The sequence below is a fragment of the Saccopteryx bilineata genome, chromosome 10 (genome assembly GCF_036850765.1).
Source record: "Saccopteryx bilineata isolate mSacBil1 chromosome 10, mSacBil1_pri_phased_curated, whole genome shotgun sequence".
In the NCBI taxonomy this organism is placed as follows: domain Eukaryota; kingdom Metazoa; phylum Chordata; class Mammalia; order Chiroptera; family Emballonuridae; genus Saccopteryx; species Saccopteryx bilineata.
Genome location: NC_089499.1, coordinates 63,213,356 through 63,233,622, shown reverse-complemented (window position 1 = coordinate 63,233,622; position 20,267 = coordinate 63,213,356). Strand labels below are relative to the sequence as shown.

General features: G+C 46.2%; 1 protein-coding gene across 9 annotated transcripts in view; it reads right to left on the bottom strand.

Moving 5' to 3' along the window:
* The window catches only part of FLNB (filamin B), a 165,751-nt gene that overhangs the window by 52,123 nt on the left and 93,361 nt on the right, over positions 1–20,267 (bottom strand). For all 9 annotated transcript variants that reach the window (XM_066245747.1, XM_066245749.1, XM_066245745.1 and 6 more), the window contains exons 12-24: positions 18,804–18,997; positions 17,656–17,769; positions 16,803–16,946; positions 16,434–16,557; positions 15,949–16,109; positions 14,574–14,664; positions 14,120–14,289; positions 8,887–9,004; positions 6,304–6,566; positions 4,495–5,092; positions 4,102–4,275; positions 3,111–3,273; positions 2,088–2,248 (exon numbers count right to left, since the gene is read on the bottom strand). In XM_066245747.1, the coding sequence (XP_066101844.1) occupies positions 2,088–2,248; positions 3,111–3,273; positions 4,102–4,275; positions 4,495–5,092; positions 6,304–6,566; positions 8,887–9,004; positions 14,120–14,289; positions 14,574–14,664; positions 15,949–16,109; positions 16,434–16,557; positions 16,803–16,946; positions 17,656–17,769; positions 18,804–18,997 (2,475 nt within the window). The remainder of the gene's footprint in view (positions 1–2,087; positions 2,249–3,110; positions 3,274–4,101; positions 4,276–4,494; positions 5,093–6,303; positions 6,567–8,886; positions 9,005–14,119; positions 14,290–14,573; positions 14,665–15,948; positions 16,110–16,433; positions 16,558–16,802; positions 16,947–17,655; positions 17,770–18,803; positions 18,998–20,267) is intronic.

Here is a 20,267-nt window from a genome sequence, read left to right as displayed (position 1 = left end):
CATGAATTGCAGAGCTATAAAACTCATAAAGCTCTGTGTTCTGTCACTAAGCCCTGCTGTTTTTTCAAAGCAGTTAAACCATGAATTTTAGTGCCAAAAATGCCAGACAAGCTTCCAGAGGGCAGGAGCTTTGACTGTTCTGGTTCATGGCTGAATCTCCCTTGAAAAGTGATTACTGGCCCTGGCCATTTTGTTCAGTGAATAAAGCACCATTTTGCTCAGTGAATCGGCCTGGCACATGGACATCCTGGGTCTGATTCCCAGTCAGGGCACACATGAGAAGCAACCATAGGCTTCTCTTCCCCTTTCGCAGCCAGTGGTTCGACTGGTTTGTGCATTGGCCCCAGGCACTGAGGGTAGCTCAGGTGGTCCAAGCGTCAGCCTCAGGCACTAAGGATAGTTCGGCTGATTTGAGGGTTGGCCCCAGATGGGGTCTGTTGGGTGGATCCTGGTCAGGAAGTATGCAAGAGTCTATTTCAACTCCTCTTACTTAAAAAAAAAGTGATCACAGGATTCCATTATAAAAATCTAAAATGAAAGAGCTGCAAGGACAAGTTTGAAGAGAAATAATGTTTTAAATGAGTAGAATTACTTGGAGAGGACTGTCAATGCTTTCTGACCAATGTGAGAAAAAGGAAGAGTTAAGTGTGTAACTGTGAATGCAGTTGCACATGATAAGGGGAGAGAGCAGACACAGTCAGGAAAGTATGTGTGGTCAGGGCACACTCCAGTTTTCTGGGAGCCTATCCAGAAACCTGAAAGTAGGACCATCCGCCTCCTCCCCATCTCACCCTGGCTTATGGCCTTCAGGGCAAGAACAACACTGACCCACCCAAGGCTCCTCCTGCTCTGGGGCTTTCAGGGTGGGACTCTGCCCTCTTTCTCACCTGAGATAAGGCATAAGCTGATTCAGGAGCAGCTCTAGAGTCCTTGGACTTGTGTCCACACCATACCACATGCTCACCTGCATTTCTGGATGTGTGTTGAGTGGCAAATGTTTCATTAAATAAACAGAATTAGAGCATATGGAAATTCCCCTCTGCTGGAATATGAAAGTTGGAAGGGCCTTCATTACTTAAGTCGTATATTTCTTTATTATTTCAATTGCTTATAGCAGTGGTTCTCAACTAGGGGTCATTTTGCTCCCCACTTGACATATGACAATATCTGGAGACATTTTTGGTTGGCACAAAATGGGACGCTAAATACCCTACAATGGACAGGACAGCTTCCACAACAAAGAATTATCAGCAGTTCTAAGGATGACAAGCCCTGTTTTTCAGTAAGTGTATATACTCCATCATTCCATAGAAAAAATATTAATAAAATAAGATTTGAATTTGTGTGTTTCTGTCAGCTATTAGGACTGTCAATTGAAAAATAAATTGATAGTATAAGATACATGTAGAAGATGATTAAGAACCAACTACAAAATAAAGTGGAAATTTTCAATTTTGTAAAGAAACAGCTTTTCTTTTTTCTTTTTTTAAATTCAGCGAGGAGGGGAGTCTCTACAGTCTCCTACTTGCACCCAAACCAGGATCCACCCAGCAAGCCCACTATGGGGCGATGCTTTGCCCATCTGGGGCATTGCTCCATTGCTCAGCAACCAAGCTCTTCTTAGTACCTGAGGCCATGGAGCCATCCTTAGTGCCTGGGGCCAACTCACTCCAATCCAGCCATGGCTGCAGGGGAGAGAGAGAAGTGAGACAGGAAGGGGAGGAGAAGCAGATGGGCACTTCTCCTGTGTGCCCTGACCAAGAAATCAAACCCTGGACATCCACACGCCAGGCTGACACTATCACTGAGCCAACTGGCCAAGGCTACAGTTTTTCTTTAAAACAAGAACTAGGTTCTCCAACACACGAAAAATCATTTTCAGTCAAAATTTCAAGTTAATACTTTTTGCCATATTACTTGTCCTATTGGGAGTTAGTATATTTTTGGAGATGCAGGCCTAAGGAAAATTCTCCCTTTGCAGTGACTGCAAATGTCAGGCAATTTTTCTTATTCAAGGAGATATGCGAATTAAACGTTTTCATGCAAAATCAACTATTCTTTGGGTTCCTTTCTGAGGAAGAGCTTACCAGGGATGTGATCTCCTCCATATGTAATATTAACATCATAATCCCCTGGAGCAAAGGGGATGTACTCAGCACTGCAGCTGCCATCTTTGTTGTCTCTGCAGTTTATCTTCGACTCTGATGGTCCCTCAACAGTTATGCCAAGCCCACCAATTCCTGCCCCTCTGGAAAGTGTGGAGAAGAAAGCAAAGTAGTACTAGTAGTTCATAAAATTAATTTAAAATCACTCTATAAACTTCCCGTTTAACCAACCCAACTCAATTACTGTGACACTTCTCACAGGGAATTTCCTAATGATCTAATATAAATAAAGACAGCTTTAACCTCTCCTTTCCAATGTTTATCCAATGTTTTTCTTATCTAGGAATATAAGTACAATTTAGGTCTATGCTTTGTGACTTATTTTAATAGGAATTCTAGTATTTCACTTAAGTGAGATTGGCTCTCTGTTTATGCATTATCATTCTCATTTGCTCAGCAGTTTACGACTATTATTATCAGTACTTTTTGGTACCTTTTTGGTATACTTAGTCTTTTTCTGTAACTTAAGTCTCTATAAAACAAAATGCCTCCTGTATCATGAAAAATAAAAACCCTCTCAGAAGCTGGGAGACTTTACACATATGTAGGAAACACCCATAAAATTTCTTTAAAGCAGTTAAACTACTTAGGGTTGCTCCTTTTAGAGCAGTGGTCCCCAACCATTTTTGGGCCACGGACTGGTTTAATGTCAGAAAATATTTTCACAGACCGGCCTTTAGGGTGGGACAGATAAATGTATCACGTGACTGAGACAAGCGTCAAGAGTGAGTCTTAGACGGATGTAACAGAGGGAATCTGGTCATTTAAAAAAAAATAAAACATCGTTCAGACTTAAATATAAATAAAACAGAAATAATATAAGTTATTTATTCTTTCTCTGCAGACCAGTACCAAATGGCTCACGGACCGGTACCAGTCCACAGCCCGGGGGTTGGGGACCACTGTTTTAGAGAATCAGCACACAAACCTCCGGGACTTGCTTACCTGGTAACCACAGTGAAGACATTGGGTTTGTTGGTAAAGGCCTCTATCAGTCCGGGTCCTTGGGCTTGAACCCGAGATGGCTGGCAGCCTTCGGTTACAGCCACTTTGAAGGGACTATTTGGGATGGGCACATCGTCATACATTACCTCCACTACATGGAGGCCTGTTAAAAACAACAAACCAGAACATATTGTACAGGAATCACCTATTTGTGAGAAATGACATTTAACTCCAAGGTTTTACCTACCATTCATGGCTATGTGCTTTACCATGTTATTTTAAAAAGGAAGGTTAAAGAAACAGTAATATTGATATAATCTGATTTTTAAAAAATACAAATTGTCTATTTATGCTTTTGGTTAACTTGGCATTCACTTAACCCAAACACCCCCCTACACACACACACAACCTCTCCTCCAAACAAATATCAGTGAGTCTCCATTGAAGTCAGTCATCTTAAACATGCTACCGTGTTTTAGGAAAACTCCATCTAATCATTAAACAAAAGACAAAGAAAAATACATATAATAGAAGATACATGTATCTATAAAAACAGATTCAAATATCTGTACCAGAATATTTACAGGGATCATATATCCAGGTTATAAGGATATATGGTACCTTTTTTCTTTATGCGTTTATCACTTACCAAAATGTTTTTCTAATTCTTAATGTCCAGGAAATAAATCAATGTGCTAAAAAAAACTACATGAATGATCAATATCCATGACATCACTCCATACCTGGCTCTGATGAGGCTTAGGCTAAACCCCGCCCAGCTGTCACCCAACAGGGCCGGGATGCCAGGCCCTGAGTGGGTGGCTCTGTTGGGGAAGAAGGTCTTCATACTGTATTTCCCTGTCACTTTGCAAGTGCCTCTGCTGAGATGATGGGCTGAGCTCACGGGGCAGAAATCAGCATCAGCCACCAGGAGGAAATGACCAAGCATAGTTTTTTAACAAGGTTCATGTCCAAGGAGAAGCTAACTCACCTTTCTCAAAGGGTGTATACTCCACCTGGTAGGTCCCATCAGCATTGTCTGTGACAAAGCACTCAGTGGAGGCCCCTGAGGGGTTGGCAATGTGGGCCTTGATGTGGTTGCCCCCCACCTTCGTCAGGGGCCGTGAGTCTACAGTGAAGTCAGTGGTGGCTTCACGAAACACGTCTGCAGAGCAAACACACAGATAAGAATGTCACCAATACCTGGGACCCAGGAGCACTTAAGACACAATTAAGTGACAGCAGACAACTGGTTTAACTCTCAAAATCGGAAAAGAGAAGCCCCTTTCAGGGCAGCCCCAGCCAGTGACAACATAACCATTGCATACATTTTGGGACAAAGGTAGGGAGTTGTAGCCTCTCTCCTTTTTTAAATGGAACCCACCTTTTCCTTCTATTCCTGGCCCAAAAACTTTGACCCTGCTGGTGTCCACAGCGGGTTCCACCTTGACACAGGCAGGGAAGTGGGGCACGAGCTCACCCCCATACTTCATAGTCAGCGTGTACATGCCGGCGGTCAGGGGCACGTAGGTCACTGCATAGGTGCCATCTTTGTTGTTCTCAATATGGACCTCAGCTTTGGCTCCTGAGTCTGAAACAGCTTCCAGGCCCAGGGCCCCGGGCCCTGCTTCTGAACAGTCCACGCTGAGCAGCCCAGCCTCGCCCACTTTCCCATGCTCCAGACCTGGTCCCGACGCCACGACTTTAGAGGGATCAAATGGCATTTCAATGTTGGCCTTGAAGGGAGAACCGGGTATGTGGACTTCCTCAAAGAGGATGTTGACGAAGTACTCCCCGGGCTTCGTGGGAAGGTAAGAGACAGAGCAGGTCCCATCGCCATTGTCAGAGCATTCGATTTTAGCCTCGCACGGACCTTCTACAGTCAGGCCCAAACCTCCGGTTCCAGCTCCTTTGGTGTCAATGGTGAACTCAGCAGGTTTGCCTACAAGGCCACCCTCCAGGCCAGGACCATGGGCCTTCACCTATTTGAGGAAAGAATAAAAGTCAAACTCTACCTGACAGTAGCATTTTGCTCAGCCAGTTCTCCTTTCCACACCCAAGCCTGTAACCAGCAGAAACTGCATCTCGGTTAAGTGGGCCTTTTCCCTAAGGCCAAACTTGAACATACTCACCCATGCTACTGAGTTACAGACACAATGCAGGCAATGCTGCAAACAGCTAAGGGAGCCATGCTGTGAGCTCAGTAACATTGAAAGCCATAGCAGGGAGGTGTGGCCTCTGATGCACAGAGCACAACATCCCTGCCTCCTGCCGCACCCAGCTCCTTGGACCCTGTGGGGTACAGCTGGAGACTAAACATCCAGTCCCACAAACACAGCAGGTTTCCTGGTTTGAGTGCTCCTGGAACAGCTTGCATGGACCTCACTGTGCCTTTGGCTGCTATAGCTCCCTCAACAAACTCTGCATACTAAAAAGAGGGAGGAGGGAGGAGGGAGGAGGGAGGAGGGAGGAGGGAGGAGGGAGGAGGGGGGAGGGGGAGGGGGAGGGGGAGGGAGGGAGAGGGAAACATTGATTTGTTGTTCCACCCATTTATGCATTCATTGGTTTAATCTTCTATGTGCTCTGCCCGAGGATCAAACCCACAGTTCTGGCATATCAGGATGACACTAACCAACTGAGCTACCTGGCCAGGGCTACAACTAGACTGTTTTTAAAAGAGGGAGAGGAGAGGGTGAAGCTTTCATTTCTGATTCAAAAAACAAGACAGTGTTACAGGATTCATGCTGTTCAGACCACTGGGAATACTCTAACACCCGGGATTCAGGACTACGAGGAGGAAATGGCAATGAGGATACTCTATTTTTATATTTAATTATAGTATTATAGCATGTGTGGGTGAGTTCACTCTGGGCACCAAACACAGGCCTGGGGCCTCCACACTCACACATCTCCCCTACCCTGACAGGCATGCTTTGAAGTGAGTCCCATTATCACACTAACAAAGGAAGGGACAGAATTCAGGGACAGGGAGCCCCTCACACCCAGACAACGAGGGGAGGAGGAGTGGGACCCTGCTGCATGCTGAACTGTAGGAAGAGAACTACTGCCAACCATTGAGAACTGACTTTTAGCACAACACCATTGTCTAAAGGTGTTTTCCAGGATCAAAGGACTGTGTACGGTGTTATATTACACAACAGGGAACACGTTCTGAATAAAAATCAAAGCTGACCTTGGTGGGATCCGGGGGTAGAGAGGCCTCCACGGCGTAGGGGCTCCCAGGCACAGGGTGGCCATCGTAGGTCACATCGACGGCGTAGAGCCCCTCCTCGCGAGGGATGAACTTGGCTGTGCTGCTCTCCCGGCCCACCACAGGCGCCACCAGACACGGCACGACCTTCCTCGAGGGACTGAGGATCGTCACGTCCAGCTTCCCTTGGCCTCCCGCCCCTCTGGTGTCAATGGCGAACTCCTGATCCTTCCCAACTTCCACTCCTGGACAAATAAGCCAATTAATTAATTATTCATTGACAATTGTTAATATTAATTATGATAGCCATCATTTACTGAATGTATTTTGTATGCCAGGACTCAGTAAAGCGTATAATCTACTTTCATTTTTACCTCAACCCTATAGGGCGTTGATTAGTCACCAACAGCTTTAACACAAGGGGAAACTGAGACTCAGAAAGGTTAAGTAACTTGTCCAAGGGTTCTCATCCAGCAGAACAAAAAGCTGGGACTAAAATTTACTTGACTCCACAATCTGCTTTGCTGACCAATAAATTATAATCTGACACTGTCTTCTCTGCTTCCCTTACTCCTGGTGTATCAAAACATTTCTGCCTGTCTGGTGGTGGCATAGTGGACAGAGCATTGACCTGGGATGCTGAGATCCCAGGTTCATGGCCCCAAGGTTGCCAGCTTGAGCATGGGCTCATCCAGCTTGAGCGCAAACTTACCAGATTGAGCGTAAAGTCGCAGCCTGAGCATGGGATCATAAACATGATCCCATGGTCACTGGCTTGAGCAAGGAGTCACTGGCTCGGCTTGAGTCCCCTGGTCAAGGCATGTATGAGAAGTAATCAGTAAACAACTAAAGTGACCACACTACAAGTAGATGTTTCTCATCTCTCTCCCTTCCTGTCTGTCTCTCTCTCTTACAAAAAAAAACATTTCCATAAGCCAGTGTTTTATTTACTAACTTTTGGCAGCAAATGTAACTTTACAACCAAAAACGTAAAAGTCACAGAGCTGATATTTGAAAGGTCTTTGCAAAGCAAGCCACAGAAAACCATGTGTTGTATTTGACATAAACAAGGAAAGGACTTAAGGACTTTGAACCAAAACAAAGGCCCTGGTAACACAGCTCCTCCCCCACCCAGGGAACTGCCTAGATGAACACTGGGGAGCCACAAGCAAGGTGGAGCTCCAAGTCCCAGAGGATTTTCCTGATTGACACTGTGATTTACCTGGTCTGGAGCTCAAACCCTGGCTGTCTTGGAGAAAGGAGTGAAGAGAGGACACTTGTAGGGTTAGACAGTGACCGTGACCTTTCATATGCTCAGAACTGGCTGCTCACCCCACCTCCCGGGGACAAAAGCCAGCATCGAGCTCTTGTTTCAAAGCCCAAGAGCTGGGAGCTAGGAGCTGGCCTCATTCACAACTCCTACATTTGGGTCACAGGTCTATGAAGGCGCTCACTGATGGTCTCCATGGAGACCCAGAGAAACTCTCATGGGTGGGACAAGAGGTTTTCCCTAGAAGTGTGCACTGAGCCCCCCATGTGCCTGAAAGCAGGTGGACATATGCCACCCAGGTGCAGCCAGGCTGTGGTCATGTGACAGCTAATGCCAACAGGGGATTAAGGTGTGAATGTTCTTCAAGAAGGAGGTAAAAGGCAGGGCAATGACAATGGGGATGGCAGGATAACTTTAATGCAAAATAAACACTGCCCAGTGTTTTCTGCTGGCAGATATACACATGCAGATGCAGAGAGAAGGTCTGGAAGGATAGAAAATGAACCAGTAACTTCAGTTAAGCCTGCAGAGGAAAGCGGTGATGTCTAAAGTGGAATCTACTCTTAATTGTGATATTTTTTAGATGAAAAATCAATTTGTGCACTTTTTGGGTAAAAATATAGTTTTATAATCAAATGCTGAACTTCTGAAGCTAAGTGATAAGTACATCAGCATTCATATTGTGCTATTTTCTTTAGTATGTTCGAAATTTTCCCTAATAAAATTTTCCTTAATTTAAAGGAAATGAAATGAGCATGTAGTAATAAGATGCCTAATAAGCTCAAGGAATATTGCGGTGGGAAGGGGTGCATTGTAGTTATGCTTTCTGAGTGCCAGGAAGCTGGCTTTTATGCTTGATTCCCCTCCTCCACGTGGACTCCATGGCCAAGGAGAGCTGGCCCCACAGCAGCTCGCCAGAGAGCAAGGTGCCCAGCTTCCCTGTGATGAAAACATTCCACTGTGATGCCAGCAGCTAGAGGGCTGGTCCTGAGTTACCGGGCCAGCCTCTGAGTTCATTGTTAGCTCATTTAATTTTTTCACTATTCCCATGAGGGTTATTGACCACCTCAACTCCCAACTACACCACACAAAGATGAAGCTTGAGGCTTGGTGACATTAAGTGGCAGGTAGGTTTCCACTGCATGGCCTTAATTCTGTCTTATTACAAGCCTGTCCTATTACACAGTCTCTTAAGTCAGAAATTGCTTCTCTGCTAACTGTCTTTGGAAGGGAATCTAACTGACAGACCCTGGTGGTGGTCTTCAATGACCCGTCTCCCCTCCATTCACACTTACTGTTTGCCAGTCCATTAATTTTTATCTTGCTCAGATCCAGCGGAGCAGCCACACCCACAGTAAAAGGGCTTTTAGGGATGGGATCGCCACCATAGGTCACCAGAACCTGCATGCTGCCCTGGAAGAATAGAAAATCGAGTATACCTTTGGGTACATCAACATAGTAACCTGGTGTGCACACCTGCCTTCTGGATCTCTCACCCTTCCCGGAGACATAGGGCATCTGACTCTAGTGGACAGAGAAAGCACCTCAGGCATTTCTCTATGCATCTGGCCCAATGGTAAGAATGTCAGAGACACCAGATAAAATAAGAGCAGCTAATAACAACAGGGACAACTGAATGAGCACACTGTGGCTGTGCTTTTAAGCATTTCCTGGATTCAGTCTCAAAAATAGTCCCAAGTTGTAGATCCCTCTGTCATTCTAACTTTTTCAGGAAAGAAAACTTGGGCTCAGAGAGGTAAAGTCACTTCCTTCAGGCCCTGGCTGGTTGGTTCAGTGGTAGAGCGTCAGCCTGGCGTGTGGATGTCCCGTGTTTGATTCCCTGTCAGGGCACACAGGAGAAGCACCCATCTGCTTCTCTACCCCTCCCCCACTTCCCTCTCTCTCTCTCTCTCTCTCTCTCTCAATCTCTCCTCCTCCCCTCCTGCAGCCATGGCTCCATTAGAGTGAGTTGGCCCCAGGCACTGAGGATGGCCTTCACCTCAATTGCTAAAAAATGGCCCCCTCTGCAACAGAGCAAGGGCCCAGATCCGGAGAGCATTGCCTTGTAGTGGGCTTGCTGATGGATCTCGGTCGGGGTGTGTGTGGGAATCTATCACCCCTCCTCTCACTAAACAACAAATAAATAAAAGTCACTTCCCCTAAATGTCACCTGCCCGATAAGTTAAGTGTGAGCTGGGCCTCACACCCACAACACCCAAACCTCAATCTCAGCAGCTCTGCCACCCCACCTCCACACCTATTACACACCCAACCTCAGCCATGGAGAAAGCAGCTGGGCCTAGGGGCCTTTACCTGAACAAAATCAGTTTTTTTCTGTGTCCTGGGAATCTATTTCTGGCCAACAAGCTGAGACAGAGATCTCCAGGAGTTCACCTGGAGCTCTTATAAGGCCACTGTGTAGTATATAAACTCCCACATCTACATCAAGGTAACAAAAGTTGCCAGGCTGGGCCTGTGGCTTCCCAGGGTCCCCCGCGAGCAGCCTTGTGGCTACAGCATGGCCTTATGCGCTGCTGCTGTTCCCCCTGGGCCGTCCTGGCCCACTCACTGCAGGCTGCCTCGCTCCACGCCCCCTCCCTCTTAACCAAGCCTCCAGGAAAGCCCACAGCTGTCTCCATCAGTTCAGATCCCCCTCACCTCAAAGGCCTGGGCACAGAAAGACAACAACATGAGAGGGAAAGGGGAAAGGACAGGGGAGGGAGACAAGATCCTCTTCAGGAAGCCAGCCCCTGCTGAAAGCTGTCACTGATCAGTGTTAGAAGGGTGTAGCTTGTGGCCTGTGTATAAGTTGGCCGTATCAATGAAGAAAGAAGGACTGATTTTCCAGGATTTATTTGTACTACACACAAAACCAACTGGCCATCCCGCCCCCAGAGTGTAACATTTCATGGTAAAACGTACACAGCGGGTCAGATCTGACAGAGCAGAGACTGACTTGTTACTTTGGCCCCCTCGGCATTCCAGACCTGTCAGCTTATCCCGAGCTTCATTTTGCCCCCAAGCCCCTAACTCCTGGAGAGCTTGGCCTCACAGCTAACCCAGGGGCCTTGAAAAACCTTCTTCAACACCCACTGTCTGTTTTTTGATCACCTCTTTGGAGTGGCAAAGGAGAGGGAAAACTTCTCTTCCAGTTAAGCTGCCCATCCCATAAAAGAAAATATGTTATTACCAGTCATAAAAAGAAACAATAAAACAAAAACTTAGATAGGAAGTTGACTCTACCTTAAATAACCCGAACAAGAGGGAAGAAGAAGGTTCGAGATTGACACCTGCGATAGTCGCGCATTTTAAGGCTGACTGGGAGGCTCCAGCCAGGGAATGGCCTATGCCTTTTCCCCAGGGGACTGTGAAGGGAGGAATGCTTGAGCAGTGCCCTAACAGAGACTTCTCCAACTGCAGGATTGTTTTACTCTCCCCCTATGCGCTTCTGAGACCTTCATCTTATTCTGCAAACCGCATGTACCCAAGACAGAAACCTGAGAGCTCAGGTGAAGACAGGACAGAGAGCTACCCACCACCACGTCTTCCAGAGGCCTCTGTGACACCCCAGCCACCAGCAATAATAATACTTCAACACTATGTCTTCCAGAGGCCTCTGTGACACCCCGGCCACCAGCAGTAATAATACTTCAAGGGAGGGACTATTATCCTGTGAGGCTCACTGAGCTCATGGGGTTTCCTAAAGATGCCACAGTCACATGTGGCGTTTTCAATGATCAGAGACTCCTGACTCAACATGTCAGGGAGCTGCCGCCACCAGCTTGTCTCACCACTCTGTTCAGGGAAGCTTGGAGTGAGAAATTGAAGTCATTGAAAGTCACAATCAAAAGCACAGAACGCAAAATCATCAGGGGAAACTGGCATGTATAATTTCCCTTCCATAACATTAAGTCTTTGTCTGACCTTTTACAGGTCCTCAAGCCCCAGCCCAACAAGTTTACCCCTTGAGGCAAAAGGAGCTCTGACCACTACCTTCTGGTAAGAGCTACAGGATCAACCAGCAACAACCGTCCCAGCACTGCAGGCAGGTGAGCGCCTGAGGCGGTGGCTCTGGGGCCCTGCAGGAGACAGCAGCAGCCTGCAGGGCTGGGGAGCAAGAAGCCAGCCATCAGGGGAGGCCGTGGCTCCTCCCACTGCAGTCTGCATTCTGAAGGCAAAGCACTCACCCCAGAGCCAGGACCCATCTCCATCTCTCTACTAACACCAAACAGCTGCAATTCTGGAAAGTTCCAGCCTGTTATTCCCTGAAACCACCACAAGGTGTGTCTGTGGGTGTCAGCCCACAAAGTATGCTCCCCGCCCTGGTGTCAGGCACAGCCTTCTGGGCTGACCTAGGCCTCTAATCTTAACTATATCCAAGAGAAGAGCTCAAAAGTACACTTATTTAATCCAGTCCTGAGCTGTTCGATGCTCTTTAGAAAAGATAGTTCAAAGGGGAATGAGGATGTGTAGGCAGCACTCTCCTGGAGATTACAAAGTTCTCAAATTGTCTCTGTGAGTTGAGGCTTTATTTATTTACTGATTTAGCCACAAGTCCACACAGAGCACCCACAGCATCAGGCCCTGTGCACAGGGATGGGGATGGAAAGATAGACTATACATATATATATATAACATTTTGTCCTTGGGGAACTCACAATCCAAAAAGAGATTTAATTTGTTTCTATGCCACACAGAAATATGCAGAATTGGAAGGTGCCCAAATAACAAAACACTAAACCTCACTCTAAACAACAAAGGACCAGAAAAGTACCGTGGGGCCTTTCACACTAGAGGTCATGACCACCATGACCTCACCATGCTCCTTGGATGTATGATGGGACCCATTTGCACAAACAGCCCCAAGTGGCCAGTGAGTGTGCAAATAGCCTTCAAACCTTCTGCTATCAGGGAACTGGATGAACTTGACCTTGAGGTGACTTTGGAGTAAGGACCCTCCCACTTTAGCTTCATATCAAATGTAACAAAACAAGACCTGGGCTCCTGACCTCCTCAACTGGCAGCTGGGGTCATCCAGGGCAATGGGTTCTAATGTCCTTTCTGGGGATGCAGGTCAAAACCTGAGCCTGTTCTGACACCTGCAACTGACTTTTTAGCAGTGTGGCTGACATACAAAGAGGAAAGTAAGTACAGGATAAAGCAAGCGTCTCAAAATGTTTTTAGAAGACTCTGTAATAGGACCTTGTGATCTGACCAGTGTGTATGCCCACACTTCATGGGACCTTCTCTTACAAGATGAGGTGTGTATTGGCAAGAACGACATCAAGCTCGTGCTCCCAGAGGTAAGGCTCCCATAAACCCTCAAAAGCATCAGCAGGAAGATAATTACCTACTTAGCACTGAGCAGTCTGGTGAAAAAAGGGTATTCCATCAAGAAAAGTACATTTGTTTTACCACTACTAATAATAAACACCTCACTGAAGTAAACAAACAAACAAACCACAGGAAGAAGCACACAAAGAGGTGAGAGGCCACACTCGTGATGGGCACACACCTGCCCCAGGGAAACCCGAGTGCCAGGGAGCGCTCACAGTGAATGTTCCGTCTTGAGGATATGGACGGGGCCCCTAGGGCCAGGGGACACCGACACCTTCCCTCATGATCACTGTCCCCTGCTCCTCCCCATACACTCTGGTCAGCTCCACACTGACACTTTTCTGCAGAAAGTATCGCCTTGCTTTCCCTACAGGTGGCATTTCTCACACAAGGGACTCTGTTCTTCAAGAAGGAAGGAGTCGCAAAGGTGTGGAGTGACTTTCTAGAACACTGCAGAAGCAGTAAAACCCAGGCTTTTCTGCAGGGATACCTGCTCCCTAGATCTTAGAGGTGTGGACATTAAGAGGAAAGAAAAAAAAACTTCAAACAAATAGCAGGAATTTGTACAGAGATGCCGTTTTTTTAGGCCCTTATTGCCTAAAATAATCAGGGCAAAAATCCCTGGATGATAAAATCCTGTCTGTATTCCTGCGTTTTCTAAATGGGGACAATCTGGAGGCCTAAACAGTATTTCGGGTCTGAGGGCCTAAAGACTGAAACAGGCTCTTTGAGGAAGACTGAGAAAGACCCCACTATAACAACTTGTAAAGACAGTAAACTAAACTAAAAGGGCCAGGGGAAACAAAAACAAAGGCGTGGCAACTCTTGCTCTCTGATTAAACAAAGATAAAAGACAACTAGTAAGGATGGGAAGAGTGTGTATAAGAGAGAGGTAGATATAAGTAGTGAATCTTAAGAGCATTTCTCTGCTAACACTCAAAATGGAGGTGGAACTTGGGGTGAGGAGAGACGGGCTAGCTTCCTGCTTGTCCCTGAGAATCCTTCAGGTCCTCCTGATAGAACCATCGGGCTTTGTCAGCACTCCAGAGAGCTTCAGAACAGAAGGCATGAAGAGCTGTCTCCCACAGGGGGCACAGATTATACCAGTGACATCCAAAGTGACCCAGGACAGCACTGTGGGGGAAGGGGCCTGACCAGGGCCAGCGGGCAAGGGGATGGGAAGGACCCTACCTGCTGAGTGGGTGTGTATTTAACAGTGTGGGAGTAGTCGTAATTATCGATGATGTCCAAATCCTTCACCGCGTCCCCAGGAAGGGGGCTGCTGAACTGAACGTTCAGTGGGGCTTTTCCAGCGCCTTTGGTGTAAACGGTGAAGTGGGTTGGTTTCCCATTTTCCACACCTGGAAAGACAAACCATGAGGTGAGGAGACAGGTCTGGCTGGAGTGGTTTCACTTTTAGAACCAGTTTGACAGGTTCATCATCACCTGCTCCAGCAAGGCAGCGGAGACGGCTGTGGCTTAGCCACTGCCAACAGCCCAGGCAGGAGCTCTGCCCTGCTAAACTGGAGCCCCGACAGAACACCTGCTCTGGGTGGAGATACGTCCCTCGAGACTCTGGACGAAACACGCCTGTCGCACCGGCCTGCAGAGCCTCCAGGATGGCCTCACACGCCTGCCATCTTACCTGCTTTGCTGAGGCCTGGGCCTTCTGCCTTCACCTTGCTAGCATCGTGGGAAGGGTCGACTTTGACTCTGAAAGGGCTAGCAGGGATTTCCTGTAACAGAAACACTATCTCAGTAGGAAAGCCCCTGAAGCAAGTGCCAGAGCTTAGCCTTCTGCATCCTCAGCACAACACTGACTTTAGCGGGTAGTGAGCAAACTTTTGTTTCCATAAGTCAAGTCTTCATACTTTAGCATCAGCTAAGGGGCACAATTGGTCACTTATGAATGTCTGGGTCCCCTACAATCACAGGCTTTCGTCCATTTTCTTCATGGCCAAAAGAAGGTTTCCCTCAAACAAATCTGGAAACGCTAAGGTTTAACACCAATTGTTGAATACTTAGGATGCAAAAAAAAAAAAAAAACCCACCAAGAATATACAGGATCCTCTAAGAATACCTGAGGGCCATATTTCTGCAAATGAGGTTTGCAGAAAGTGAGGAATTGATCAGAAATAGAATGGTTATAGCCTGACCAGGCGGTGGCGCAGTGGATAGAGCGTCGGACTAGGATGTGGAAGACCCAGGTTCAAGACTCTGAGGTCGCCAGCTTGAGTGCAGGCTCATCTGGTTTGAGCAAAAGCTCACCAGCTTTAGCCTAAGGTCGCTGGCTCGAGCAAGGGGTTGCTCGGTCTGCTGAAGGCCCACGGTCAAGGCACATATGAGAAAAGCAGTCAATGACCGACCAACTAAGGTGTCGCAATGCACAATGAAAAACTAATGATTGATGCTTCTCATCTCTCTCCATTCCTGTCTGTCTGTCCCTGCTTATCCCTCTCTCTGTCTCTGTAAAAAAAAAAAAAAAAAAAAAAGAATAACTTTAGAAACAGAACTTCCTCCTGATGTCCCTATTTTTATGTAAGGTTAACTTGAATCACCAGGACGCCATCATCCCGTTTTAGGTACTGCCTGCCCTATCTTCACGGTCGCTCACAAACAGGAACTCTGCCTGAAACTTCGAAACTCCTCTCTATAAAAGTTTAAAGGCTGAGGCCGAAGTCATTGCTTCCAAGAGGTCCAAATAGAACACATTTAGAAGTTAATTATATTTCAGTCAAAGAGTTGATGAAAGTTTATAACAAATCAATTTCTTTCCAAAGCCCTGGAAAACACACTGAACCATACCGAATACACTGTCTACTTTTTTTTAAAAAAGTGTAAAAAGTTTTTTAAAAAGTAGTAAAATTTTAGTTCTGGGTTTTGTTTTGTTTTTCCTTTTTGGTTTTAATCAACCAGAGAGAAAAACTATGGAGCAAAGTTCTGAAGACACCTTCCCTACTGCTAAAGAAACAAAAGGAAATATGCGGACAGGTGGCCTGCAGAGACTCAGACCCACACACCTGAGATGCAAAGAGAACTTTGATAGTGTATCGCCCGGCAGCAGGAGGCACATATTTGACTGTAAATGTGTCGTTGGCATTGTGAATAATATCAAAATCCACGTCTTCCTCATCCTCACTCAACACTCGGGCATCACATTTAATGCCAACGCTGACATCACCTGGAAGAGACCAGCTTATTAGCACCAGTTTACAAGAAAGAGCATGTCCCAAGCAATCACCTCCAGTTCAGGCGAACACCCCAAAATAATTAACTGGGAAGTTTCAGGTAAGAACACAAGAAAGGGATGGTGGTAAGCCAGGGTTTTAGAGAAAGAATAGAAGATTAGCAAAGATATCGCCAAGGAACCGGCACTGATGCTTATTAGATTACCTATTCAAGTGGACTATTTCCTGATTCACAGTTCACTGCCCTTGAAACGTTATAAAAAGAACTTAAATACTGAAGGAGCAGCAATCGCTGCGTTGGGTGAAGCCCGGCTCACCTTCCCCAGCCTCAGTACAGTCCACTGTGAAGTGAGTGGGCTCATTTGCCTTCAGTCCACTTCTCTCCACGCCTGGCCCAAACACTTTCACCTTCTGGGGATGGCTACCCTGCCCAATGTTGACCTACAGAGGACATGGAGAAAGCTGTAATCAAGTTTTCCTCCACTTGGACTCAGTAAAACACTGTTAGTTCACATTGTTAGAAACAGTACTTTTGGGCAATCTATAGCACTCTGCCCTTCAGGGTACTCCATCTCTCAAGGCTCTGCCCAGGAATCTGCGGTGGTCATCAGGCATGGGTGGAGTCCAGACCTGCCCCAAGAATGGGCTTCTTTATACCATGGCTAAGATCCCACTTTACAACCTACCCGGTAGGGGCTATTTGGGATGTTCACACCTCCCCAGACCACGGCAATCGTGTGCTTGATGGGTTTAACTGGGGTGTATGAGCAGGCGTACGTGCCATCCATCCGACTCTTCATCTGGATGTCAATGGGCTGGCCTTCTCCGTCCTGCAAAAGAACAGGAGCTAAGAACAGAACTGGCCCTCAACTATCTTCATCAAACAGGCCACCGTGGCCTCCCAAGACAGATATGTCCCCATACACTCATCCAACAAAACCACATTGAAAAACTAGGACATACCATATTCTCACAATTCAATGATCATGACCACAGGTAAGAAACTACTATGTGCACGTGCATTTATTTTTAATCATTATGAGCAAATGGCCCAAAAAGAAAACCATGACTACTCAATGCTTAATTTCAATGCCTACATTTAAATTCTTTGGCCAAATCCAATTAAATGAACATATACTGCTCACAAAAATTAGGGGATATTTCAAAATGAAGCTGAAGTGATAAAATATCCCCTAATTTTTGTGAGTAGTATAGTTAATAAATCCTTGTTTACATGAATCCTTGTCATCATGGCTTAAGTAGCTTTAGCCATACCAAGACATTTGAGGAGAAGTCTGAAACAATCAAGCCTTGTTTACACAGAATACAAAGCATAAACATAAGCACCCTGCTTTACATGTAAATGTAAATGAGTAAATGGAATCTCATTCACTCCTCACATAAACCATGAGATAAATATTCTTATTGTTCCCAATGTGTAGATAAGGAAACTGAACATCAGATGAACTGAGCCACTTGCCATTACACTGAAATCTTGTCACCTGACAATTATCTGCACAGGAGGCCCCTGAAACTTACCTGAGCAAATATCTTTAAGGGAGCTTTTCCTGCATCCTTAGGATCCACAGTGAACTCAGCCAAGTTGTTGACAATGCATCCAGATTTCTCCAAACCTGGCCCGTATGCTTGGACCTGGGGCAAAGGGCCAATAATGATTCTCTTTCCATTTAATGCCCCAACTAAATCCCTCTATGAAGACTGGCGACCAGGGCACAGGGAAGGACAAAACAATTGTGTCTAGTTTTACAACACTTATGTAACAGGATGGTTTGTGATGAAAAATGCTAAAGTAGGCTCTAGCTTAAAAAACAAAACAAAACAAACAAACAAAAAAAACCCCCAGTATCATTGATGTCTCACTAAAGAGAAAACTCTCTAAAACCAGGACCCAAACTAGGCTGGGCTCCCTGCCTTATTCTGAACTGACACAGAAAACTTCTAGTAGCCAGGGCAGGGACTTCCAGCCATACCCAATTTCAATGTTACTCTCTGAAGGGACTCAGAACATTGGCCACCAACAACAGTCTAAATATCTGCAGCCCCCAGAGGGCAGAGGGCCGGCAGACAGCCTAGGCACCGCTGCCCACGTGGGCTAACAGCAGCACACATAGGGTCTGGGGGCCTCCTCCTGTCAGCCAGGCTGGCTCAGACTTGATGCTTATCAGCCTGCAAAGGATTTGAGAGAAGCTCTTGGAAACATTGCTCCAATTTAAGAGAAAGGAGCTGAGGAGGAAAGAAAAACACCGTTATCCATGGAGCATCTTGAAATAATAACTACAGAAAGTGGCAAGACTGAAATATGACACTCCAGGTGGCAAGCAAACAGCTTCTCAGGGAGCCTCTTAATGGGCCAGCACTGGGCTGAGGGCTGTCTCTATGCATGTTAGTCACCTCCTTGAATCAGTCCAGAAACTCTAGGAAGCAGACACTGCTGTCATTCCTACTTTATAGTGGAAGAAATGAAAAGTCAGAGGTAAATTACTGCCCAACGTTAGAAAAGTACTCAGTGGTATTCCCAGGATTCCAGTTTAGGCCCATTTCCTTCCTAGGCTCTAAAGGCCCCTCTTTGCCATCTTTCAACATGCTGCTTACGGCAACTCTCCAGGCAACAGGGAGAGTACTAGGAACCAGAAAAGAGAAGCCAGAAACATAACAAGCTGACTCACCAGATCTGGGTTATAGTCTCCTGTGGCTGGGTGGATGAAAGCCATGTACGGACTGTCCTTGATATCCTCGTCATCACACATGATGTGAACGGCATATTCGCCAGGCTCCTTGGGCCAGTACTTGACGTCACATGATCCATCATTCTGGTCGTTATACTCAATCTTCGCCTGAGAAGGGCCTTCGATGGCAAACCCTGGGGGATGGGATGGGAAGGCCTCCTGGTTACATGGTGAAAAGTACCTACTCTATGTTACTACCAACTCACTCCCTCTGCCTGCCAAAAAGCCAAGTATTGACCAGAAGATTGAAATCTGTTTGTGTCCCTTTCCCACAAAACCAAGCCTACTGATTCTTCACTAGAGATGGAAGAACTGAATTTTATATCTTTTTTTAAGTGAGAGGAAGAGAGATAGTGAGACAGACTCCGCATGCACCCCGACTGGGATCCACCCAGCAACCCTCATCTGGGGCTGATGCTCGAATCAACTGAGCTATTTTTAGGCTAACTCGCTTGGACCAACCAAGCTATCCTCAGTGCCCGGGGCCAATGCTCAAACTATTCCAGACACTGGCTATGGGAGGGAAGAGGGAAAGAAGGGGAGAGCAAAGGGGAGGAGAGAAGCAGATGGTTGCTTCTCCTGTTGAGTCCTGACCAGGAATCGAACCTGGGATGTCTATATGCCAGGCTGATACTCTATTCACTGAGCAAACTGGCGAGGGTCTGTATATATCTATATCTATATCTATATATATATCTATATATATCTATATTTTTAAACATCATCTAACAATAAAGGTTAACCAGCAAACCTTTCTCTTTTTCTTTAAGGTTTTATTTATTTATTTATTTGTTTGTTCATTTTTTTATTAGAGACAGAGAGAGAGAGTCCAAGAGAGGGACAGACAGGGACAGACAGACAGGAATGGAGAGAGATGAGAAGCATCAATCATCAGTTTTTCTTTGCGACACCTTAGTTGTTCATTGATTGCTTTCTCATATGTGCCTTGACCGTGGGCCTTCAGCAGACCGAGTAACCCCTTGCTCAAGCCAGCGACCTTGGGTCCAAGCTGGTGAGCCTTACTCAAACCAGGTGAGCCCATACTCAAGCTGGAGAGCTTGGGGTCTCAAACCTGGGTCCTCCGCATCCCAGTCCGATGCTCTATCCACTGCGCCACCGCCTGGTCAGGCACCAACAAACCTTTCTGTTGGCAATATGACAACATGTACCAAAAGCCTTAAACCAGTATCTACCCTTCCCCCCACCAAATCCACTGTGAAGGAAATAACCAAGGATGTATATATAAACAGTTAGACACAAGCATATGTATTCAGCAGTGTTCTTATAGCAAAATCCTGGAAATAACTGGAGAGTTCAATAAAATATATCCATGCAATGGAATTCCATGGAAGCCAAGAAAAATCAAGACATGTTCTTTATTTCTCTTAGGCAGAAAGATATAAA